Source organism: Oryctolagus cuniculus, chromosome 3 (genome assembly GCF_051225735.1).
Source record: "Oryctolagus cuniculus isolate XC-2025 breed Fujian yellow rabbit chromosome 3, ASM5122573v1, whole genome shotgun sequence".
Lineage (NCBI taxonomy): Eukaryota > Metazoa > Chordata > Mammalia > Lagomorpha > Leporidae > Oryctolagus > Oryctolagus cuniculus.
Window position 1 is genome coordinate 151,159,296 of NC_142869.1, and position 24,237 is coordinate 151,183,532.

The 24,237-nt window shown below is 37.1% G+C and overlaps 1 protein-coding gene across 7 annotated transcripts in view; it reads right to left on the reverse strand.

Annotated features, from left to right (window-relative positions):
• Positions 1–24,237, reverse strand: part of TFEC (transcription factor EC) — a 151,252-nt gene that overhangs the window by 26,838 nt on the left and 100,177 nt on the right. For 2 of the 7 annotated variants that reach the window (XM_089329467.1, XM_017342725.4), the window contains 2 exons: positions 21,272–21,523; positions 13,819–13,902 (listed from right to left, as the gene is read on the reverse strand). In XM_089329467.1, coding sequence (XP_089185593.1) covers positions 13,819–13,902; positions 21,272–21,523 — 336 coding nt within the window. Of the gene's footprint in view, positions 1–5,694; positions 5,872–8,860; positions 8,957–13,818; positions 13,903–21,271; positions 21,524–24,237 lie in introns of those variants that run through there. The other 5 variants (XM_051848898.3, XM_089329468.1, XM_089329469.1 and 2 more) reach the window with 4 other exon arrangements.

Genomic DNA, 24,237 nt, shown 5'->3' on the forward strand with positions numbered 1-24,237 from the left:
AAATGGAGGATCGCAATTATTAGTAAGAATGTGAAGTTATCACACTAATGCATTGCTGATGGGAATGTGAAATTGTGCAGTCATTGTGGAAAACAACATAGCAATTTCTTAAAAATTAAAGTACAGAATTAGCATATGTACAGTAATTTCAACCATTGGTATATTCCCGAAAGTATTAAAAGTAGTCACGTAGACAATTGTACACCAGTGTTCATATCAGCAGTATTAATAATAACCAAAACATTAAAAAATGTCTTTAACAGGTGAATGGATACATAAAATGTGGTGTACACAGGCAATGAAATATTATTTACTTTGGAAAGTATTGAAATTCTGATACATGGTACAGCATGAATGAACCTTGAAAACATTATGCCAATATAATAATTCAAATAAAAAGGGACAAATAATATGTAATTGCGTTCATATGAGGTACCTAGAATAGTCGAAGTTATAGAAACAGAAAGTAGAATAAAAATTACCAGCAGCTTTAGGAAAGGAGAAATAGACAGCTATTCTTCATTGGATATAAAGTTTCTAGTTGAAATGATGAAAAAAATTTAAGGAAGCAATACTAGTGATGGTTGTATAACATTATGAATGTAATTCATGCTACTGAATTATATACTTGAGAATAGTTAAAACAATAAATTTTATGTTATTATTTTATTGAAATAATAATGATAAAATATATTACCAACAATAATTTGTAAATTATTTTGAATGTTTAGAAAAATGCACAAATTTATAAAAAATATGTTATTTAGTAAAACTATCTGAAATAGTCATTTATAGCTTGAACAGTACTGATTACTGAAAAAAATCAAAAGAAACCTTAAACATACTTCAGAAGAAAAATATCTGGACTAGATAGTTTTATGAGAAAAAGTGTCATAGTTTCAAGAAATATATCACTCCACTTTTGTCCAAACTCTTAGAAATGACAGAGGCAAAAGGGAATATGCCCCAATTCATTGAAACCAAGACCAAAGGCTTTATGACAGTGGAAATTGATAGGCTTAAATCTGATACAAATCTTAAGTAAAATATTGTGAGCAACTTATTTTATTTATATATTTATTTTTTACTTAGAATCCTTTTATTTAAGTTATACAAACTTCATGCATTTCATATATACAAATTTAGGAACACAGTGATTCTTCCTATCCCAACCTCTCTCCCACCCACACTCCCACCCTTCTGCCTCCTCCCTCTCCTCTTCTCATTCTTATTTTTTTTTTTACTAAGATCTATTTTCAATGAACTTGATATACACAAAATTAACCCTATACAAAGTAGAGGGTTCAATGAATAGTATGAAAAAAAAAAAAAAAACTGTTCCTTAACAGTGGAGACAAGGGCTGTTCAAAGTCATCACATCTCAAAGCGTCAATTTCACATCTATAGATTGCCTTTTAGATACTCTATTAGTTACCACAGATCTGGGAGAACATATAGTATTTGTCCTTTTGGGATTGGCTTATTTCATTAAGTATAATGTTTTCCAGTTACACGTCTCTGAGTATTCATTGTTAGCAACTTAAATGCAAGAGAATATAAAGAATTTTCCAGAATCAAGTTGGATTTCCCTTAAATGCATTCATTATATTAAAAGATAAAAAAGAAGTCTGTGTTCATCTAAAGAATTTCAGAAAAATCATTGCATAAAAATTAATCCCCAATAATCATAAAACTGTTTGTTTATTGGGAATAGAAGGGATCTTCCTTAATTTGATAAACAATATGTCTGAAACTTTAGGGCAAATATAATCCTAATTGAAAAAATATTAGAATTACTCCCTTTAAGGTCATTTCCTTTGTCATTCAATTTTGAAATTCTTGCCAAGATAACAATGTAAGAGAAAAAAAAGTGCTATTTTCACGGTATAAAGTCCACTTTCTCACTATAAAGAGAAAATTTTGTTACAATATGTCACACACAGCATGATATTATTGTTAAAAACAGCTATGGCAAAACAATTGTGTTATGTTTCCCCAGCCCATAGCACGGTAGGATAGCAAACAAGGAAGTGCAGAGAAGGCCAATGCTGTCGATTCTGATAGCAATTATAGAAATTACATCAATACTTGAGGATGGTACAAAATATTTTTAAAAACTGTCTAACCAGAGTCTTCTGTTTTAAAGCAAATTTAATTTGATTTTAATTGATATTTATATGAAAGTAATTCTATTCAGAAATCATATATATCATAGATTTTTTTCTTTGAAACAAGTAATATTTTGTCATATTTTCCTTACACAAATTCTATCAAAAGAAACTATTTCCTTATAGGAAGTTTTTCTACCTCTTCAGGCTTAGATATTCTGATTATGTTCATCAATTTTATTTACTCTTAATCTTCTACTCTATAAGTGTCTTATTGTATAAAGATACTGATATGATTAAGTAATATGACATATGCTTCTCTATATCTGATTACACATAAAATTGGAAAATTGAGGTTTTTTTTTTTCTTTTTTTTTTTTTTTTTTTTTGACAGGCAGAATGGACAGTGAGAGAGAGAGAGAGGCAGAGAGAAAGGTCTTCCTTTTCCATTGGCTCACCCCCCAAATGGCTGCTTCGGTTGGCGTGCTGCGCCGATCTGGAGCCAGGAGCCAGGTGTTTCCTCCTGGTCTCCCTCCCATGCGAGTGCAGGGCCCAAGCACTTGGGCCATGCTCCACTGCCCTCCCGGGCCACAGCAGAGAGCTGGACTGGAGGAAGAGCAACTGGGACAGAATCCGGCGCCCCAACCAGGGCTAGAACCCAGAGTGCTGGCACCGCAGGCAAAGGATTAGCCTAGTGAGCTGCAACGCCGGCCAGCCACCACCACCACCACCACTTATCTTCTTGTCCTTTGACCAAAAACCTGTTTTTTAAAATTACACTTTATTTATTAAGGCAGAGAGAGAAAGAGCCTTGGAAAAAAATCGTCTATCTGCTGGTTCACTCCCCAAATGCCTACAATAGCCAGGACTGGACCAGGCCAAATCTAACAGTCAGGAAATCAAGCCAGGTCTCCCATAAGGGAATACTAGCACATGAGAAAATAAAATCTATGTCCAGAATTACTGTCAAAATATCTAATGAACTCTGAAAATGTATATTCTTTATCCTCAACAAGACAAATATAGTTAAGGACAGCATAAATAATTTGATCTAAATTCTAAATATGTTTTTTTCCTACTGTTTTAGTTTCTTCCCTCTCCATAGCCTACATCTGATCTGTCATTCAGTTATTAATTTTTTCTTTTTTTATGAAATGTTTATATATTTGAAAGTCAGAGTTAGAGAGAGGGTGATACAGATTCAGAGAATTTTCATCTATTGGTTCACTCCCCAGATTGCCGCAATAGCCAGCTATGACCCAGGTTTAACCCAGGAGCCAGGAACTTCACCCAGGGGGGTGGCAGGGGTCCTAATATACCAGCGATCTTCTATGTCTTTTCTCGGGTAATTAGCAGGTAGCTGGAGAGGAACTGGAGTAGCCAGGACTTGAACCAGCACCCACATGGGAAGCCGGTTGTTGCAGGTGGTGGCTTTACCCAGTATACCACAGTGCCAGTCCGACTTCTTTTCTTTTAAATCATTTTTCATTTTAAATGATTTTTGTCTAGTTTCGTTCCTCAATATCCTCAGGGCCCAATGCTTACATTGTGTCCTTCCTTTTAGTATCACTTCATTCCTCTTAATTAACTCCCAGCTGTCCCTCTATGACCAACACATATTTTTAAACCACAGCTTCTTTCTGATCTCCCCAATTCAAAATCCTAAAATCTGAACTTTCTCTCACGTAACTCATGAATGGTACTAGTTTTCAAACCCTCATTTTATGGCTCACGCTTTATCCATTCAGCAGTGCATCCCACTAATCTCAAGTTATGAACAGTTTCCTATCACCACATATGCAATACATAATATGTATTGGCTTAATACATACAATACATAATATGTAATATGGCTTCTACCAACAGATTTCAGACTCCAGTGGGAGAGAAGATTGTTTCTATGGGGAATCTGTGAACCCATATATGGGAATCATTTTATAAATAATAAAATGTAAGCATTTTCATAATGTTTATCCTGGATAGTTGAATATTTATTATATGCCAGGCTTTAAGCCAAATATATATCATAATAATACCAAGAGCAGTATCTTAAATTATCTGTATCATAAGTCTATAGTGTAGGTGTTATGCTTGCTTTTAATATAAAATAATTAAAATCCCAATGAATGAATTAATTATCTCTAAATCAAATAGTTTATAAATAAATAGAAGACTGGACTATCTAAGACACAAAGAATCTTTACTACCCACTCTAATGAGGAAAGGCCTGTGCCCTAAATGCTTTTAATCTCATGTGTTTTGAATACTCAAAAGGGCTGGAAGTCATCAGACAATATTTTTCTCAGTTCTATTCTTTCCCATTGATATTTTATGCACCCCAATTGTCCTCAGCCCTTCAGTAAGTATCAAAAACCAGCATACCCTCCAAAGCACATTTACAGCCCAAGCCCTCTCCAGTACCTTCCTTGCAGCAGCCTGAATTATTTTTCTGTTCATCCAAACACTATAGGACTAATACACTGAGCACTAAATTTCCTAATTTAATTATATTTATTGTTTTATTACTCTTCATTTCTATTCACTCAGCGGGAGAGAGAAAACCATGGTTTATACTCACTGTGTTCCTGAAAATGAATTATTTATGAAACCCTGAGAATTTTCTGGAAATAAATGTATAAAATCTCCCAATATCATTGCAATTACAGAAAAGGAAAGGAAATCTCAGATATAGTCTCATTTTATATTTCCAAATAATCAGTCAGTACAAAGTATCAAAAGAAAAAACAAAACTGTAATCCTTACTTGTGTGTGCAACAAATAACATGTAATGCAAGTTTTAAGAGAAGCTGAGGAAAGTTTTTGAATTGTTTGGATCCTCTGTTTTGCTTTTCCTGTGAAGAAATTATTGTGACTCTCAAATGGTAAAAGTGAGCAAGAGACTCAGAATGACTGCAGACATAAAAGGAAGACAAACTTCAGGTATAAAGAGGAGCTCTGTAGGGGCGCCCATGCCACACAGTGCATGCACACTGGAAAAACCGGCATTCGAAAGCTTATTTTCTTTCCTTCTGGCTGTTTATTCATTTAGATGCAATAAATCAGATTTTTCCAGTTGTATGGCGCACACTATTGAGCTCTGTCTAACTTTATTTTATTTGCTAAAGCGGAGCCATGGGATTTGAATGGCAAACACTGAACACAGAAATCCCGCTGTGTTATTATTGTTATTATTATTTTCGTTCTATTATGAGTGAATAAAAATAATGTGTTGGGTTGGAGTGGAAGATCCCTTGTCCTTGGCAAGCAAGCTTATAACACAAATAGAAAAGAAAAAATGCACAGCAGAGAATGGTAACTCATAAATACTTTGTGATATACAATTTACATGCACATGTGATCTCTTTAGTACTAAATTTATAACAATAATTATTAATGTGAATGCTGAAACAGCTAGTGGAGCCATCAAGTTTTTGATAAAAAGGTCACAATAAAACATTATTGGAACTTTTTTTTTTTAACTGAATAGACTATTTTCTAACTTTAGCAAAGAGCACTAAAAAGCAGTAAGAAAACAAGTTTGTTAGAAGATTATTTTTATACATTTCAAAGCTGAATTTCTACGTACCTTATTTTATTGCCTACAAGTTATAAAGTTTAAATTCAGTACTTAAGGTGGTTTCATCTCCAAACACTGAAACAATTCCAAAATGCAGTTGCTCACCAGTTTTAACTTCGAAGGGTCTATAACCTGCACAATAGCAATCGTTTTCTCTTTCTCCTTCATCATTTTCTTTTCTTTAAACTTGCAAACAATCCCCGGAGACGTGAGCAGAAATCTCTGCACTAACGTGAACTTTGGTTCTTCCTTGGACTTTAAGACTAATCTGGTCTAGATTGTGACTGACAAAAGCTTGCTCATGGGTGTTATGCAGTCCTTTTAAGTTCCATCCAAGCATGGGGGTTGTTAATATTTACTCAGTCCTTGTCTCTGGAATGGTCTTGAACTATAACAGTTTACTTAGATTGCCAAATGCCACCAGCATTTACAGACGTCTGATGGAAAAATACCTACATATGTTAAACGAAATGAATTACTGTGCACAACCACATCTCAGAAAGAAAGAGGTAAAACTGAGACAGATGGGTGAAAATGATAGTGAGACACATCTAAAATCAGAGGCTGAAAAATCACTCTGCTGGGGTGGGAGTTCACATTGGCCTCAGGGCCTTTCACAGCCCTCCACAGCAGTCACTTCTACGCAGTGACTGCCCTCTCCCACCTGCTGACACAGTGCAAGGGGTGGGGTTGTTGCCTTTGGTTTCTTTCTGGGCTGGATTCAAGCCCCAGTTCTATTGTTCCATAATGTATGAAGTTGGGCAAGTTATTGAACTTTTCTCCAAGCCTCTTTCCTCACTTATAAAATGATAGTAGGTCATAATAATCTCAATCTCACAGGTTTGTTGTAAAGTTTGAATGCAATTTCCCCACAAAGCCATTGTTCAAAATCCGCGTCACGTAGTAAGTACCTAGTGCTTGTCAGCTAATGTTATCACTGTCATATTCTGGCTGCTGCTGCATTTTTTCCATTAACAGTACTCCAAGGTAAAATGTATCATATGTGTAATTATTTATGTGTGAATTTTAGAGTAATTTATTTAGTATGTATTTCCTGAGCACCAGTGCTGGGCCAGGCACAGATCTGGGTAGTAAGAATCAAATAATAAAAGGTTCCTGTTCTAGGCTCCAGAGACAAAGGAATGTTAGAAACACAGGGAGTTTATAATCCTAAAATGGGAGCACACAATAACTAGGTGAACAAAGTAAGAATAAGTTAATGTTTGTACTCTATTCATAAGTGTGAGAACATGTATAAATTAAGATATTGCCTTTGCAAGTCATGGTGGGGGCCATTTGGCTGGGATAATTGTGGAGGGCCTCTCTGACAAGATGACATTGGCTGAAGATCTGAATCATGAAGGGCAACCATGCAAAGATCCGGGATAAAATTACTCTAAGCAGCAACAGCAAAACGGGGTTCAAAGGTTTTTTTTTTTTTTTTTTTTTTTTTTTTTTTTTTTTTTTTTTTTTTTTATAGGCAGAGTGGACAGTGAGAGAGAGAGACAGAGAGAGAAAGGTCTTCCTTTTGCCGCTGGTTCACCCTCCAATGGCCGCCGCTGCAGCCGGCGCACCGCGCTGATCCTGGCAGGAGCCAGGAGCCAGGTGCTTTTCCTGGTCTCCCATGGGGTGCAGGGCCCAAGCACCTGGGCCATCCTCCACTGCACTCCCTGGCCATAGCAGAGAGCTGGCCTGGAAGAGGGGCAACCGGGACAGAATCCGGCGCCCCGACCGGGACTAGAACCCGGTGTGCCGGCGCCGCAAGGTGGAGGATTAGCCTATTGAGCCACGGCGCCGGCAAGTTCAAAGGTTTTAAGACGATGCTCTGCTTGTCATGTTCAGGGAGCAGGAAGAAGGCTGTGGAATTCAAAGTCAAAGAACTTCTAATTGTGATAGAGCGCCTAGATTTTTATCCTGAGTATCTTATGAAATTAACAAATGTTAACCTCAGAAAAATAGGGTCTGATCATTGCTTTAGGAAGAGCATTCTGGCTGCTTTATGAAGAACTGTAAGGGGGCAAGAAGTAGTAGGGAAGCAGTCAGAGCCTATGGTTTGTTTGCAAGTGAGAGACCATCTTAGCCTAGGAAAGAGTTTTATGGAAAAAGATGGTGAGGAGACAAATTCTGGAAGTCTTGAAAGCTAAAAGAAAGACATACTGATATATATGGGTGTGGGAGTAAAAAAGAGAATAGCAAAAAATTCTAGAGCAGCCCAAAGCAGATTTCAGTGGGAAAGCAAATGCTTTTTTTCAGCCATATGAATCATGAGGTGTCTGTTTGAAGCACGCAAGGTTTCAAGCAAGCAATGGGATAGGAGTCTGGCACACATGGGAGAGGTCTTGACTGCAGATGGGTTGAGACAATTGGTAGAGTATGTATAGATATGAGAAAATGGCCAATGACTTTTGACAACTGTTAGAGGAAAAAGAACCAGCAAGGTGTGTGCAGCACCTGGACAACATAGGGCCGCCTAATCCAAGACAGTAACTCAAGGAAAAGGAAGTGTTCCACTGATGTCAAATGCCGCTGAGAAACCAAGTCATATGAGAATGGAGAAATTACTGTTGGCTTTGCAATAACTGACTTTTAGAATTCGGAGCACAAAACCTCTACAGAAGAGACTGAGAGGTAAGAAGTGTAGAAGCAGGGATAAAATGGAGGCAATGGTGTCTCTTGCCTACAGGAGTCAGGTAATAACATAGAAGCCAGAGAAGAAATGAGCTCGAAATGGAGTTGTTTGGCTTGGTTTGATCTGTAATAGATATTACGAAGAATTACTATAAAGACAGTATTTCAATTCAATAGATCGGCACATAGGAAGGTAAGTAATGGATCCAGGTTATAAATTGTGGGGCTGACTTTAGAATGCTGAGCTAGGAGAATTATATTATTGTAGCAGCATAGATACAGCAGAAAAATGAAAACAGATGTAGATGATTTAATGGAATTGCTGCTACAAAACTAATGAGGAAGTTCAAATCTGACTGCAAATATTTTCTACCTCTGAAATATATCATGAAAAATAAATCCTCTGAAAATTGGAGAATAAATGTGGAATCTTGGTTATTTGATGAGGAAGAGATATAAATCAATAGTTGTTCAATTAATGAGAATTTTGTCAAGAAGTACCAAATGCCAGTACTAACAAGATATATATATAAAGAAGTTAACATACTCATTGGGCTGAATGTTTCTTGCACTTTGGTTCCTTGTAGTCCAGCTTCTGTAGTTTTGCAGTAAAAACTAATTGCTTGGACAGGTGGCTAATTCTCTTGACCAAATAGAAAAAGAGAGATAACGTCAGCTTAATTATTCAGAGTCTAGTCTCTAATCACTCAGCACTCATTTCCGGGTCTGAAATGCCCGGGCAAATTGATCTTTAAAAATCTTGAATTACTTTATTCAGCTGATAAATTTGCAGAACCAACAGAAGCAGTCCACCCTCTCCCTCAGTTTCCATGAACAACTTTCCCACCAACAGAAACTACGTGACTTTCAGATCTTGGTCCTGGGATAAATCATAGCTGAGTGATCTCCAAGCTTTTCTGCTCAGGTCTCAGCAAGAGAGTTTCAAAATGCCCAACAGTACACTTAACAGATTGCCCTTGAGACCTTGTGTTATAGCCAGAGAAAATATGAAATACTTAGAAACATATCATGTAGTAGGTGAAAATTTGATAACAATTACTATTGCTGATAAATACCCTCATTTTTGAATCTTACTGAAACAGACATGTGTTACTTTAGCCTGACTAGAACCCCTTCACATTTATTTGGGTAATAGGGCCTCTGGATTCTTGCTTTTAGTTTAAGTCATTTGCTACATGGGGCTACACAGTAGGTAGGGTGGGCTGAAGACCCAGAGAGATGGGCTGGATCTGTGACAGAAATTGCTTAAACACAAATAATCTCAGGGTTTTTTCTGAAACTAAGGAGAAAAGCAGCTCTCTTTCTCTTTGGTTGCAATGATTGACTATGTGTATGCATTAGGATATATTTGGTTATGAGTACCAAAAAAATCCACAGGCCAGCCTTGTGTTGTAGTAGGTCAGCTACCACCTGGAATAACAGCATTCGATATGCGCGCTGGTTTGAGTCCCAGCTGTTCCACTTCGAATCCAGCTCCCTGCCAATGCACCTGGGAAAGCTGCAGAAGATGGCCCAAGTGCTTGGGTCCCTGTCACCCATGTTGGGAGACACAGAAGAAGCTCCTGGTTCATGTCTTCAGATCAGACTAGCTCAAGCCATTGTGGCCATTTGAGGAGTGAACCAATGGATAGAAGATTCTCTCGCTCAATCTCTCTCTCTCTCTCTCTCTCTCTCTCTCTGTAAATGCTGCTTTTCAAATAATAAATGAATCTTTAAAAAAAAAACGCTGACACAATTAGCTTATAACATAAAGGAGGAAAATTATTCTCCAGGGACATATAAATTGTCTTTCTTTACATTTCTCTTCACTTTTTCTTTCTATTTCTTTCTCTTTTTTCTTTCTTTTTATAAAATTTTATCTAAGATTAAAATGTCATGTATTTCATATATACAGATTTAGGAACATAGGGATTCTTCCCATCCTATCCTTCCTCCCACCCACACACCCACCCTTCTTCCTTCTGCCTCTCCTATTCCCACTCATAATTTTTCAAAGGTCTATTTTCAATTTACTTTCTCGTAAGATTAACCCCACACTAAGTAGAGTTCAACCTTTGGCTGCAAATGGCTACAGCTGCTACATACCTCACATTATCTTATAACTTCATGGAAAGGTGAAAAACCTTCTCTCTCTTAGACTGAAGAAAACTTCCTAGCAGCACTCAGTGACCTGCTCCATATGCTAAAAGTGCAGCACAATCCCCCCCCCCTTTCTGCAACTCTCACTTTCAAAATAAATAAATGAATCTGTAAAGGAAATGAATTTAAGCAACAACTTGAGTAAATCCAATAATTATGACTAGTGAAGGAAGTGAGACTTCCTTCTTCGAAAGAATATATTGGGGAAGGTGCTGTGGTGTAGAGGGTAAAGCCATTGCCTGCAGTGCCAGCATCTCATATGGGTGCCGGTTCATGTCCCAGCTGCTCCACTTCTGAGCCAGCTCTCTGCTGTGGCCTGGGAAAGCAGTAGAAGATGGTCCAAGTCCTTGGGTCCCTGCACCTGCATGGGGGACCTAGAAGAAGCTCCTGGCTCCTGGCTTCGGATCGGCACAGCTCTGGCTGTTGCGGTCAACTAGGGAATGAACCAGCAGATGGAAGACCTCTCTCTTTCTCTCTCTCTCTGCCTCTCCTTCTCTCTCTGTTTAACTCTGACTTTCAAATAAATAAATAAATCGTTTTTAAAAAGTGCAGCACAAGCCAATTCTTAAAGAAGTTTCCAGCAAAGGAAATGGGCTCACCAAGATTGGCTTAAATTCACCAGAAATGTTCTCTTCTTCATGAAGAAGTGACTATCTAAAAACAAACAACAACAAAAAACTGGGGTGGGAAAAAAATGTATGCATGGCTCAGTACAGGCGGAGAGTAAATGCCCAGCAACTGAAAATAAAGTCAGCCAGAAGCCTAGGGAGGGAGGCCCACGTGCAATATGACTTAGGCATTTTTAAATGACTTGAATCAATAAATCCCTTTCACACTAAAGCTTCATATGTTAGGTTCTACCACCTGCAACCAAAGGTTCATTGGCTAACATATGTACCCAAAGTGTTCTTCTGAATCTTAACAGGTCTTCATTTTTATCTACATGAACCAATAAAGTCCCTTGGAGTTTCCTACCTATAATCTATTAGCTGTGCTTATACAAGACTTTTTCTCTCTCCATCTACTTCTCTCTCTCTCTGTCTCTCTGTCTCTCTCTGTTTCCATTTTTTACTTTTTGCCCTATGTTTTTCTCTTGCTACTTTTCTGCTTTCACACCTCTCTTAAAATCTTACCTATACTTCCTGTGTGTTGAAGAGCATCTCTTTCTTTCATCTCTTTCTTTTTTGTGTCTGTGTTTTTGATTTGTTTAAATTTTAGTTTTGCTGCAAATATAGTGTTTTATCAAACTTTGTTGTCTTTGTTAAGCAAATCGTTGAGAATGATGCACTACTACAGGATCGATGGCCTTTGACTATTTCAAAATTTACTGTGTATTAGTGAAAGACATCTTCTCATTTGGAAAAAAGGAAAGATCATATTTTTCTAAAGCATTTTCCGAAATCCTCACATTTGCGTGGTTTCTCTTCATTCAAGTTCCAGAGGAAATCTCTGACCAGCATTTAAAATACATGCCTGAAATCTAGTAAGATATAAATTAACAGTCCTGGAGATCAATATTTTTAATTATGTCCATGATATAAAAATAGATACCAAAGCACAGGTTAAGTGATTTATATAATGTCTGGATTACACGTTGGGTGTAGCACCAAAATGCACACTCTCCCCCTGCATCTCACACACACTCACTGTGTTGTACCACTGAAGTGTTGTCCCTTGATGTGAGAACTGGGCCTCACTCATCTGAACCTCAGGTAATGTGACTAGAGTATTAAGCTTTACATATAATAAGTATTCAATAAATACCTAATCATTGAATTGTGCAGTTTTGTGGGTATATCTAAAATTAGCAATGGTCATTGATCATTAGCAGATAGTTCTTTATATAGCAGTATTTATCTTTCTAAAAAGTACAGTCTGCGTCACTATCATTCTTTTTTACCAAGTAAGCCATTGCATAATCTCTATAAAACAATCTCTGTCTAACATTATTTGACAAAGAATGTTTCAATATGTAGTTTCAATGCAATAAGTACAACATACAAGAAAGAGAAGATTGCAGAAAATTAATATCACTTCCTCAAACCCAGATGTTGAATACTAGTTAAAATAGTATCCTCAAGCTGTTTAGTTAAATAGGGAGAAATTAAAATTAATAACATATTTATCTAGAGAATTATTCAGTTTTTAGGTATCTATGCTAGTTGAAATATGAAAAGAGAAAAGATAGAATTGGCATTCCATCCTGAAAAAAAGAAAGAAAAACTGAAACAAAATTCAGATTTTAAACCTCATGTGAACTTTAGCAGATAATAGTCCTTTTAATGACATATGAGGAGGTCCTGTCTGCCGAGAAAAAGGATGAAAAAGGTACTTCTCCCATCTGATAGTCTATTTGGAAATTAATAATAAGAAGAAAGATGTTTTCACAAATTGGTTCTTAGCCCATTGATATACTGATTAGTATCCTACAGCACAAATTATAGGCACAGTTTCCTTTATTTATGAAATGTATGAAGTAGCAAAGCAATTAAAATTTCTCATATTGTTTTTCCTATGTTTTCCAAAAGGTCCTGAACCATACATAAAAAATAACATTCCTTCAAAATGTGTGGAAAGTACCTACAGGTAAGTACTTTTACAGATAATATTTTTTGTGTGATAAATAAATGAACAATGAGGAGATGACAATAATCAAACAGGAGATAAACTATGCCCCCTTCTTGATATTATTCCAAGAATTTGTACTAATTTCAACACAGAAGTCTTTCTATTACCTGTAAAGCAGGGTGAGGCCTGTTTTACCTTTTCTTAGTTCATCTTTAAACTCTGGTTATTGGCTCAGAAGTAAATTTATATTTTTCATTATAGTAATATGTTTTTCTTCCACAAAGGTGTAGAACTTCTGAATCTGACCTCCATTAGTATGATAAAATAATCCAAATTATAGTCCTGACCTTATGAAGATGCTTGATTACATGCTGTGATTCCAATGGGCAATCTGAAGATTAAAGAACTCATAGAAAATTCTATACCATATTAAATATATGTGTATATGTTTAATGTAATATAATTATACATAATATATAACTTAATACATGTAATATATATAAACATGTATATTGAGTTTGGAAAGATAGATTACAGATAGATATGCAAAATAGAAAATAGTATACTACAGACCCCGTAATCTTCTTCAATAATATTGTATAACCTTTTTTCTGCACCAATAAATCTTTTCTAATATGCATCTGATAGCTTGTGCTTATTCTGGCAAAAGTTCAGAAGAAAACATCACTTGCTAACCAATCAAAATTTCTTATTTATCATCACTGGCTGTTATTTATTTCTCTCTCATTGACCTCCTTAGGATCTGGAAACACTTACTGGTCTTTGCATTAGCAGAGAGTCTGTTCCTTCCTCTTTAAAACTCGATTCCATACCGATTATATCCTCAATAATGTTCTCCATCTAGCAAAATATAATGAATTTAGAATGTTGCGCATAATGATAAAACTTGTGCTTTAGTCTGAAATAAAAAAGAAAAACTCTAGTAATCTTTAAGTCTTTTAAACAATGTAAGTGGAGGTTATAGTTGTAGCAAAATCCAGAATATTTTAGAACTGAAAATGAAGTGATCCTGATACACTTTGATTTGTTGCTTTGCTTTGCATTTGCATCTAAGGGCTGACCAGGGACAGCTGGGCAAGGTACTCCAGGCTTGAAAATCAGTACTTTACATATGTAAAATGATTATCACAAAGTACTTCAAGGCAGAGTTAGAGTTAACATGTAGAGAGATGGCTTCCTACAACTTTATGTTTCTTTCTTTTTTAAAAAAAGATTTTTTTTATTTATTTACTTGACAGGTAGAGTTACAGACAGTGAGAGAGAGAGAGACGGAGAGAAAGGTCTTCCTTTTGCCATTGGTTCACCCTCCAATGGCTGCCGCTGCCAGCCCGCTGAGGCCGGCGCACCGCGCTGATTCGATGGCGGGAGCCAGGTACTTATCCTGGTCTCCCATGGGGTACAGGGCCCAAGCACTTGGGCCATCCTCCACTGCACTCCCTGGCCACAGCAGAGGGCTGGCCTGGAAGAGGGGCAACCAGGACAGAATCCAGCGCCCCGACCGGGACTAGAACCTCGGTGTGCCGGCGCCGCAAGGCGGAGGATTAGCCTAGTGAGCCGCAGTGCCAGCTTTACAACTTTATGTTTCTTTTAAAAGTTTTTAATGGAATCTTACAGGTAGGTAGATATCCAAACATCAGTAATCAAATTTTAGCTGAAAGTCCACATGGGTGTAGACTATGTGGAAAATATTATTCTACCTTCTCTAATGACCAGTAACAAAAATAATAGCAAGAACAATAATCATAGACATCTTAAATAGTAACAATAACTAATACAGACATAATGCACAAGATGTGCATGGCACTGTTCTAAACTTCACAGCAACTCCATGAAGTGGGTATGTTATTAGATGAGGAACTGAAAGAAGAAGAAGTACAATATCTTTCCCCTGGTTATATTTTTAGTGAATGGCAGAGGTAGATTGAAATTTGGCTCTGTGACCCTAACCTCTATTAGCTTTCTAGTCCATCTCTCAACTCCTTTCTAAAATAGCCTTTCATTCTGTATGTTTGCTGGAGAATATTTTAGAAGAGCCGCAGCAGCAAGAGCAGCCCCTGTATTGCCCAGTGGAGTTTCTGTGGATTTCTCTCAGGCCACTGAAGAGTTCCCTGTAAGCCCTACGGTAGCACTGAAGAGTTTTTTTCTGCCTAACTCTCTCATTCACCTTTTATCAACACCTGCCTCATTTTCTGTTCACATCATTCTTTTGCCCATCTCTATTCTTTGTGCATGCTATCCATATGGCTAAACTGTCTATTAGCCATTTTCCTCTTTCTTATTGTGAATATACTTCTAGGTAAGAATATCACTTCTGTGTTCGGGTCCATACCACTGCACATTCTACATAATATAATTCTTTGTAATTTTTTTCCTCTCTCCTTCCACGTGGAGCCCCTAGCATGTGGCAATGACAGTTTTTCTGATGAAGGAACAAATGAAGTCTTATTTATAGTTCTAAATTCTCTCCTGAGAGCTAGATTTTATCTCTCAAATGTCCTTTGAGCTTCTTCTTTTGGATATCTTAAAAATTATACTCATTATTATTTCTATGTCAACCTTTATACTCCTTCTGACTACCCTGTTTCTGTTTACAGTCCTCATTTACATTATTTAGCATGAAAAGCTCAAAAAATGAGGCCAGCATTGTGGCACAGCCACAGCCAGTGACGCCAGCATCCTATACACGAACTGGTCTCAGCTGCTCCACTTCTGATCCTGCTCTCTGCAAATGCACCTGGGAAAGCAGGGAAGATGGCCAAGTGCTTGGGCCCCTGCCACCCACGTGAGAACTTGGATGGAATTTCAGCTACCTGATTTTAGCCAGGCCCAACCCTGACCATTGCAGACATTTGGTAGCAAACCAGAAGACATTTGTAGGCAGAAAACCAATTATTTGAGCCCTCACCTGCTATCTCCCACATTAGCAAGAAGCTGTAGGTCAGAGCTGAATATCAACCTAGGTACTCTAATGTGAGGTACAGATGTCTTAACCAGCCTAATGACCACTAGGCTAAACACTCACCTCTACTTCTTTATTCTCCTATCACCAGTTGTCTTCATTTTGGCTATCATTCGATTTTATTGTAATATATTCTCATCTATTCACATGGCACCAATCCTCATATCAAGTATTTTCTACTCATCTGGCATTAAAGTGACTCTGAGACACAGCTTTGATGATGACACTTTTGTACCCAGAAACGTACTCCTGTGTGCACTCTGAGAGTCACCTACTAAATGTCACTCTACCCCTTCTTTATTGAAATGCATTAATTCTGGCCGGTGCTGCAGTGCGGCTCAATATAGGCTAATCCTCCATGTGCAGCGCCGGCACCCCGGGGTTCTAGTCCCAGTTGGGGCGCCGGATTCTGTCCTGGTTGCGCCTCTTCCAGTCAGGCTCTGCTGTGGCCCGGGAGTGCAGTGGAGGATGGCCCAAGTCCTTGGGCCCTGCACCCACATGGGAGACCAGGAGGAAGCACCTGGCTCCTGGCTTCGGATCAGCGCAGTGCGGGCCGTGGTGGCCATTGTGGGTTGAACCAATGGCAAAGGAAGACCTTTCTCTCTGTCTCTCTCTCTCATTGTCCACTCTGCCGATCAAATAAATAAATAAATAAATAAAAAGAAATTCATTAATTCTGGTTGGTGCAGCAATGTGCCCAGAAAAAGGGAAACATTTTTCACGGCTCTGTATCATCTAAGCATGATTAAAGATAATTTTTACTAATAAATAATAAGCACAAATCTGTTGTAGATTTCTGGGAGACTTTTCCTTTTTTCTCATAGAAACTTTTTCTTTCTTTCCTCCTCTCCATCCTATATGGTTTGAGATCAAGATGCTGAAGATAAGCAGTCATCTTGTAGCAGTCATCATGAGGTATCCGTGAGTAAAAAAGCCACAGGGTAATGGAGAAAAATGGAGCAGGAGGCTGGAACTATTTTGATTTCACAGAGACCAGGAACCTGTACCAGATGGATTCTGAGTTTCTCTATTTCAGGTGAGTTGCTTCATTTTAAAAATGGAAGAAAGAGTACTGAACTGTTGTGTTGTTTTAAAGATTAGACAAATTAATCTGAACAAAACATTTTTAATAGCACTTGACACTCAATATGGACTCTGAGTTTTGTTTACATTGCTTTTAATATCCTATGTAGGTAATATACAATATGGAACTGTTATGGGAGGAAATAAATTCTCCTTTAGTCAAATCACTAGAGTTGTGTTTCTTGTCCACGAATCTGATACAATCTAACTGACAGAGATCCTCACCATTTGGGGATAATGGTCTAAATACCCGAGTCTACATTTAAGGCTTTCAGTTCACCTTAATTCTCCTTTCCAGTTTCTGTCCTTTATGTGTCTCTATGTCATCCTCAAACACACTACATGCTTGTCTACTCTGTACCACTGCATAGAGTGGCTTGTTGCAGCCATGAAATCCACACTTGGGATGTCTGTGTCCCATATCAGAGTGTCTGCTTTGAGGCCTGGCTCCTCCGCTTCCTGTCCATTTTCCTGCAAATGTGTACCTTGAAGGGCAGCAGATGATGGTTCAAGTACTTGGATCCCTACCACCCATGAGGGAGTCCAGAATGGAGTTCCTGGCTCCTGGCTTTAGGCTCTTGCTTTTGTGAGCATTTTAAGGAGTAAACCAATGGATAAGAGTCTCTATCATCTATCTATCTATCTATCTATCTATCTATCTATCTCTCCACCTTTCAAATAAAATGAAAATAAATTAAAGCTTTAAAATATATAAAATGTATCTTGTGCCATCTTTGCAGTTGATATACATATATTTTAGTGCCCAACCCAAGTATTGCCTCTGTCAGGATATCTTGAGATCTCAAACTGCAAGAATTGCCATTTATTCTTATTTTTTAGAATGTTATGATTTCATTCTTATATTGTATAAGTTCCCTATCTGCCACATTAGATGACAATATCTTTGAACTGAGATATAATTTTCTGTTTTTCAATGTTTCCACCATATTACTTAATGCATCACTACATCAATAACAGGAAATAGAGACATAACGTTAAAATTGGTACTCACAGTTCAGTGACTTTTAAATTTGTCAAAATACACACTGATTATTTGGCAGAAATTTGTCTTAAGGGCTGGAGAAACAAATATGAATAAGGTCTGATTTTTCATCAAGAATTAACAAACTAAGGGATAAGAAAAATAATGAAAAATAATTAAAGCATAGTGTGTGCTGTGATAATGCCGTAAGTATAATTGTTAACCATGTGGTTTAGATGTTGCTGTAAAATGCATTCCTAGGCAGAAAATAACTAAGGAAAACACCCTGGAGAAGAAACCCAAAATGAATCTTGAAGGATGAGTTGGAATTATCTAGCAAATGATAGACATTGAGAGAATAAGTAACAAAAAGATATAAGGAGAAACGCCACCATGAGAACTGCTGAGGCACAGAGCACCTTGGGGATGCTAAATGGTAAGTCTGGGGAGCAATGGCTAGTGTGAAATGGCCCTATGTGTTATGAGTGTACATTCCATATAGCCCAAAAAGACCCATGCAATAAAACGGTGTTTTGATATTTATTTCTTTGTCTCAAAGATCTTTAATTGCCAATTTCTTCCACTTTTAGAATTATTTATGTATTACGCTTATTTTAGAGAAAGTGGGGAGAGAGCTCACATATTCTGATTTATTGCTCCAGTAGCTTCAATAGCTGTGGCTGGGCTAGGCTCAAGCCAGGAGCTAGGAACTCTATCCATTTAGTCTCCCAAGTGGTGGCAAGAACTTAAATACTTGAGCCATCACCCGCTACATTTCCAAGTTTGCAGTAGCAGGAAATTAGAATCAAGATCACAGCAAGGACTGGAACCCAGGCACTCCAGTGTGTCCCATCTGGAGTCACAAACCGTTTGGCCAAATGCTTATACTTACAAAGTTATTCCTAATTCCAATCACCAAATACTGATTCTAAGGATGTCCTCACAGACTTAACCTGTGGTAGCTATGATTTCTGGGGTCTTTGAATTGATCAAATGTTCCATGTTGTCACGGATGAACAGGTTTAGAAGAAAGAAACACCAAAGATGCAACAGCCACCATTTCCTAAGTTCCCACTCAATCTCTGTGTTAGGAAACTTTAAAATGCGAGCATCCAAACAGCATTTCAAAGTGTAGAAATTTGGATGAGAACGGTTAAGGACAGATACCACTTAGCAAATACACTATTCTATCTGTGTCCCAAGACGGCATGATTTCTGCTTTGAGGCATGAACTTCTAGCACTGATCAAAGAATACTGGGAAATTTCAGTAGCACAGGTTATATCCCAGCCATTCAGGATAGACAGCTGTGAATGATGCACTATGTGAAAATGTGTACATAAGTTAAATTAAAGAGACTACTTGCTAATCAAAACTATCACTGACTGAGTAAAACTATGACTAAATGGAATTAATGATTGTTGGAAGAGACTTTTGTATACATATTTTCAATAAAGTGGTTAAAACAATGGAAACATTTTGTCTTCAGGCTTGTTAACATTGTACCTGGGCCACTGCACCTGTTGGATCTTTCAACCTTTCCAAGACTTGGGACTGTATTTAATTGAGACCAACTAAAGGACCCCTAAGAATACACAAATTTCCTTCATATTTACAAATGTACTATAAAATCAAGGTAGGACGTATTCCTAAGGAACAAACAAAAAATATATTAAGAAAAACCCAGAAAACTGTTATATGTTCCTTACCAACTCAACTTTTAGAAAGTAAATTTTACAAGTTGGGTGATAAGATCTGAGTTTTACCTAGGACTGGCATATTCATATCCTTGTGGATGGGATTTTTCCTTTAAAAATCAATCTCCACATAGGGAAATGAACTTTGGAAGAGGTGGTTGTAAGATAAATTGTATTGGGTGTAGTTCTAATATTTACTGTTCAGATGATTTTCATCCTACATATATTTTTATGATTTTTGTAAAGTGAATAGAGTATTTCACTCTACATTTCTTAGTTTTTAAAATTCTTTATATATCTACTGCAGAAAAGCTTAAGTAAATATACATGTAGAGATTTACATTCAGTTTTGTATTTCAATGAGTCCTATTTGTGGGTTGTTTCATATTTCATTAAACAATGCAGCAGGTCCTTATTGTTCTCTCTTTTCCAGATTAACATAAAATTTGTAAAAATAAAATCTTTCTCCATAATTTGGAACCCAACTAATGGGATTCTGTGCACTTTTTTTTTTTTTTTTTTTTTTTTTTTTTTGTGATTGGAGGCTACAGACTTAATAACTAAAAAGTAGGGATCTGAAATCAAAACTAATCCTCTGGAATTTACATTGGGAGATTAAACCTGGGAGGTCGTGGGACTATGGCTCCATCTAAGAAAACTGGAAAGAAAAGAAAAAAAAAGAAAGAAAAGAAAAGAAAGCTCAGCTATAATGTAGTCTTTCTACATTGAGATACTGAAGGCAATCTTTTTCCCATTTCTATTCATTCTTCAATATTTTTTGAAGGTTCATTTACAAGCAAGTCACAATAAATGTAAACTCCATAGAACTAGACACTCTACTTTTGTATGCTCAACTCCTGTAAATTCCTATTACCTGGTAAATGGGACAGAAGTATCTGTTGAAAACAGAAATGAATGTATAGGCAATCAGAAGAAAAAATTTTAAATATGGTTCCATAAAATATTAAATGCAATAAGATTATTAGTCTTATTCTAATGAACACCTGTAAAGCACAAATTTACTACTATTTAAATAAGTTCTGTGTGTTTTATTTAGTGAAAAAATTGGATAAATATTTCAACTAACATTATCTGAAAATCTTCACACTTAGTAGTGAATGTTCTAAACACAATTTACTATTAGTGTCTATTTTGACTCATTTTGATATGTAATTGGCATGAGTATAAAAATGAGTTGCTAAAAAATTATGTATGGTGGCCAGCACCGCGGCTCACTAGGCTAATCCTAGAGAAAGGAAGACCTTTCTCTCTGTCTCTCTCACTGTCTAACTCTGCCTGTCAAAAAAAAAAAGAAAAGAAAAAATTATGTACGGTAATTAATATATAATTAATGGTTGCAAGTTAATTAGCTAACATATTCCTTTTATCAAATTAATTTGCAATTGGAATGTTTATTGTAAAGATGTTGACTTTAATTTTTTCGAGTGTTTTACTCAAAACACAAGGCTATAATCTCCATTAGACATACATGCCATTCTGCATGGTTATCTTCTTTCCCAAAAGTTAGCAACTTGGTGATGGGGTTTCCTGTGAAGCCTGCATCAAAATCTGGAGTTGGGTATCCATTCTGCACCAGCAGAGCACCGCTTGACGCTGGAGGGTGTGGCCGCTTGAGAGTCTGATTGATGATCTGGTGATCAAGAGTCATGAAAGGTTTTACTTGCTGTCTCTGCGCTTTGTGTGACTGTGGCCTTGTTGGACTTTCCAGGTGTGCTGGAACCTGAAACCAAAACAAAACAAAACAATGTGGGACATCACCTATTTAATTAGCTTCCCTATCAACAATGCAACTACGACAGCAAACACTGTAACATCCATCTACTTTCTCTTAAACTATAGCCTATGCTTCTCTTATAGGTAGGTTATAGTTTTTAAAAGGCAATTTAACTTTTCTAATCCAGTAAATATGAAGGCAACTGGCAGGCAACACTACATCATAGGCTTTTTTTTTTTTTTTTTTTACAGGCAGAGTTAAACAGTGAAAGAGAGAGAGCCAGAGAGAAAGGTCTTCCTTTTCCGTTGGTTCAGCCCCCAAATGGCCGCTATGGCTGGCGTGCTGTGCCGATCCTAAGCCAGGAGCCAGGTGCTTCCTCCTGGTCTCCCATGCGGGTGCAGGGCCCAAGCACTTGGGCCATCCTCCACTGCCTTCCTGGGCCACAGCAGAGAGCTGGCCTGGAAGAGGATCAACCAGGACAGAATCCGGCGCCCCAACCGGGACTAGAACCCCGGGGTACTGGCGCTGCTGGCGGAGGATTAGCCAAGTGAGCCGCAGCGCCGGCCACATCATAGGCTTTTAAAGGAAAACTTTTGCTAATCAAGTTTTTAAAATTAATAACCCTAAATAATAGGGATAATATATAATAAACATTAGAATATATATTATAATATATAATAATTTATATGCTCTTTAAGACTGTAAGAAATGAAGCCTAAAATAATAAGAGAAAAACACTGCTGATTCACTGTTATAAATAATTTTTATATAATATCTATTCCTTGGTTGCTTTATATTATATATAAACATCCTATGGAATACAAATATAATCAAACATTTATTAAGAAAACTTTTAACTTATCCATGAAAGAATGAAACTAGAATATATGCACTACACATTATTATGACAGCCTTAGGGTGGTAAAATCTGTAGGTTTTGAAGTTTCTATATAGAGTCTAGTTATGTTGTATAAAAATCTTAATTTTAAACCTTTCCATATTTTCAGTTTATGATAACAATAAATTGGTAAAGTTATCTTCATAAATTGACAGAAAGAAGTATTCAAAAAAACCACCATTGCCATGTACTAACTAAATAATAATGATCCAGTCTTTTGAAATCTGTTTTTCAAAACAGAGTTAAAATTTGAACATCTTCATTCTAGTTGCCATGGTTAACGTTACACTATTATATGTAAAAGGATAATTTTAGGCATCTCAAGCTTTCCTTTAAAAGCCTGTGATGTAGTATTGCCTGCCAGTTGCCTTCATATTTACTATGCTGTGATATGGCTTTTAATACATTTTCCTCAAGTGGCCTATATATAAACCTTTTTAATATTTCCCTCATGTTAAACAATAGTAAAGATTGCTGTACAGTGCTTATTTTTCCTTTTATTTAGTAACACAAACTACTCCTTAAATCCCTTAACATGCATTAGCCCAGATAAATAGCCTTTGCCAAGTATTTTGCATTTAAATTAGCTGGTTTGGGGTACAATATTGTAGTTACTTTAGTTTAATTCTGTTATGCTGACATTTTTAGCATTATTTTAATTGTACTACCATAAAATAATTTTTCAGTCATATAAAAAAGATTAAGATTGGTAATAAAGATTACACATATTACTAATTATATTGCTATGAGCTTTAAAGTTGTGAAATAACATTTCATTAAAATGCTAGTAGTGATTTTTCCTAGGGTAGAAATTTAGATTATCCCATGGTTTTAAGCTAATCCTTCTTAATCTGTATACATTTACAAAATATACATTATAGAACACATTTTCAATTTCACAAATCTGAATATTTCACACTGTATACCCACAAATACAAAATATCTTGTTCTAAGAGAAGTACATTGATTCAGAATTTACAATATTCATTAATTTTTCAGTCTTCATCCACTGACTCTAAAAACATTTATTGGAACCTTTATTTTTGCATTATAACCAGAGTGCAAAACAAGTTGCAGATGCGATCTTAGGCTTCTAGAAGTTCACAAACTATTGAGCAGTGTTAATATCACTGATAGCAACAACAACAGCAATAATAATGAGCAACAGGTACCATGCACTGAGCTAAGAATTTCACAAACATTTTTTCATTTCACCCTTTTTAACACTTTAGGAGGTATCACTAATGTCTCTATCACAGCACATAGGTGAAGTCACTGAGATTTACAGAGGCTAAGTCTAAACGATATGCCTGCTGGCTCTCAGCTAGTGAGATGGATCCAGAACACAGACCCCGCCTTCCTAAGCACTTCCATGCCAGCTCCTTAGTGAAGGATGGAAATCACTGAAGCACAAAACAAAAGCCAAGTAAAATCTGCAATAGGTTAAAATTCACCAAAAATCAGTGGTTAAGACATATTGGTGGACGGCGCCGTGGCTCACTAGGCTAATCCTCCGCCTGCAGTGCCGGCACCCCGGGTTCTAGTCCCAGTTGGGGTGCCGGTTCTGACCCGGTTGCTCTTTTTCCAGTCCAGCTCTCTGCTGTGGCCCGGGAAGGCAGTGGAGGATGGCCCAGGTCCTTGGGCCCTGCACCCGCATGGGAGACCAGGAGGAAGCACCTGGCTCCTGGCTTTGGATCAGCGCGGTGCACCGGCTGCAGCGCGCAGGCCACAGCGGCCACTTGGGGGTGAGTCAACGGAAAAAGGAAGACCTTTCTCTCTGTCTCTCTCTCTCACTGTCCACTCTGCCTGTCAAGAAAAAAAA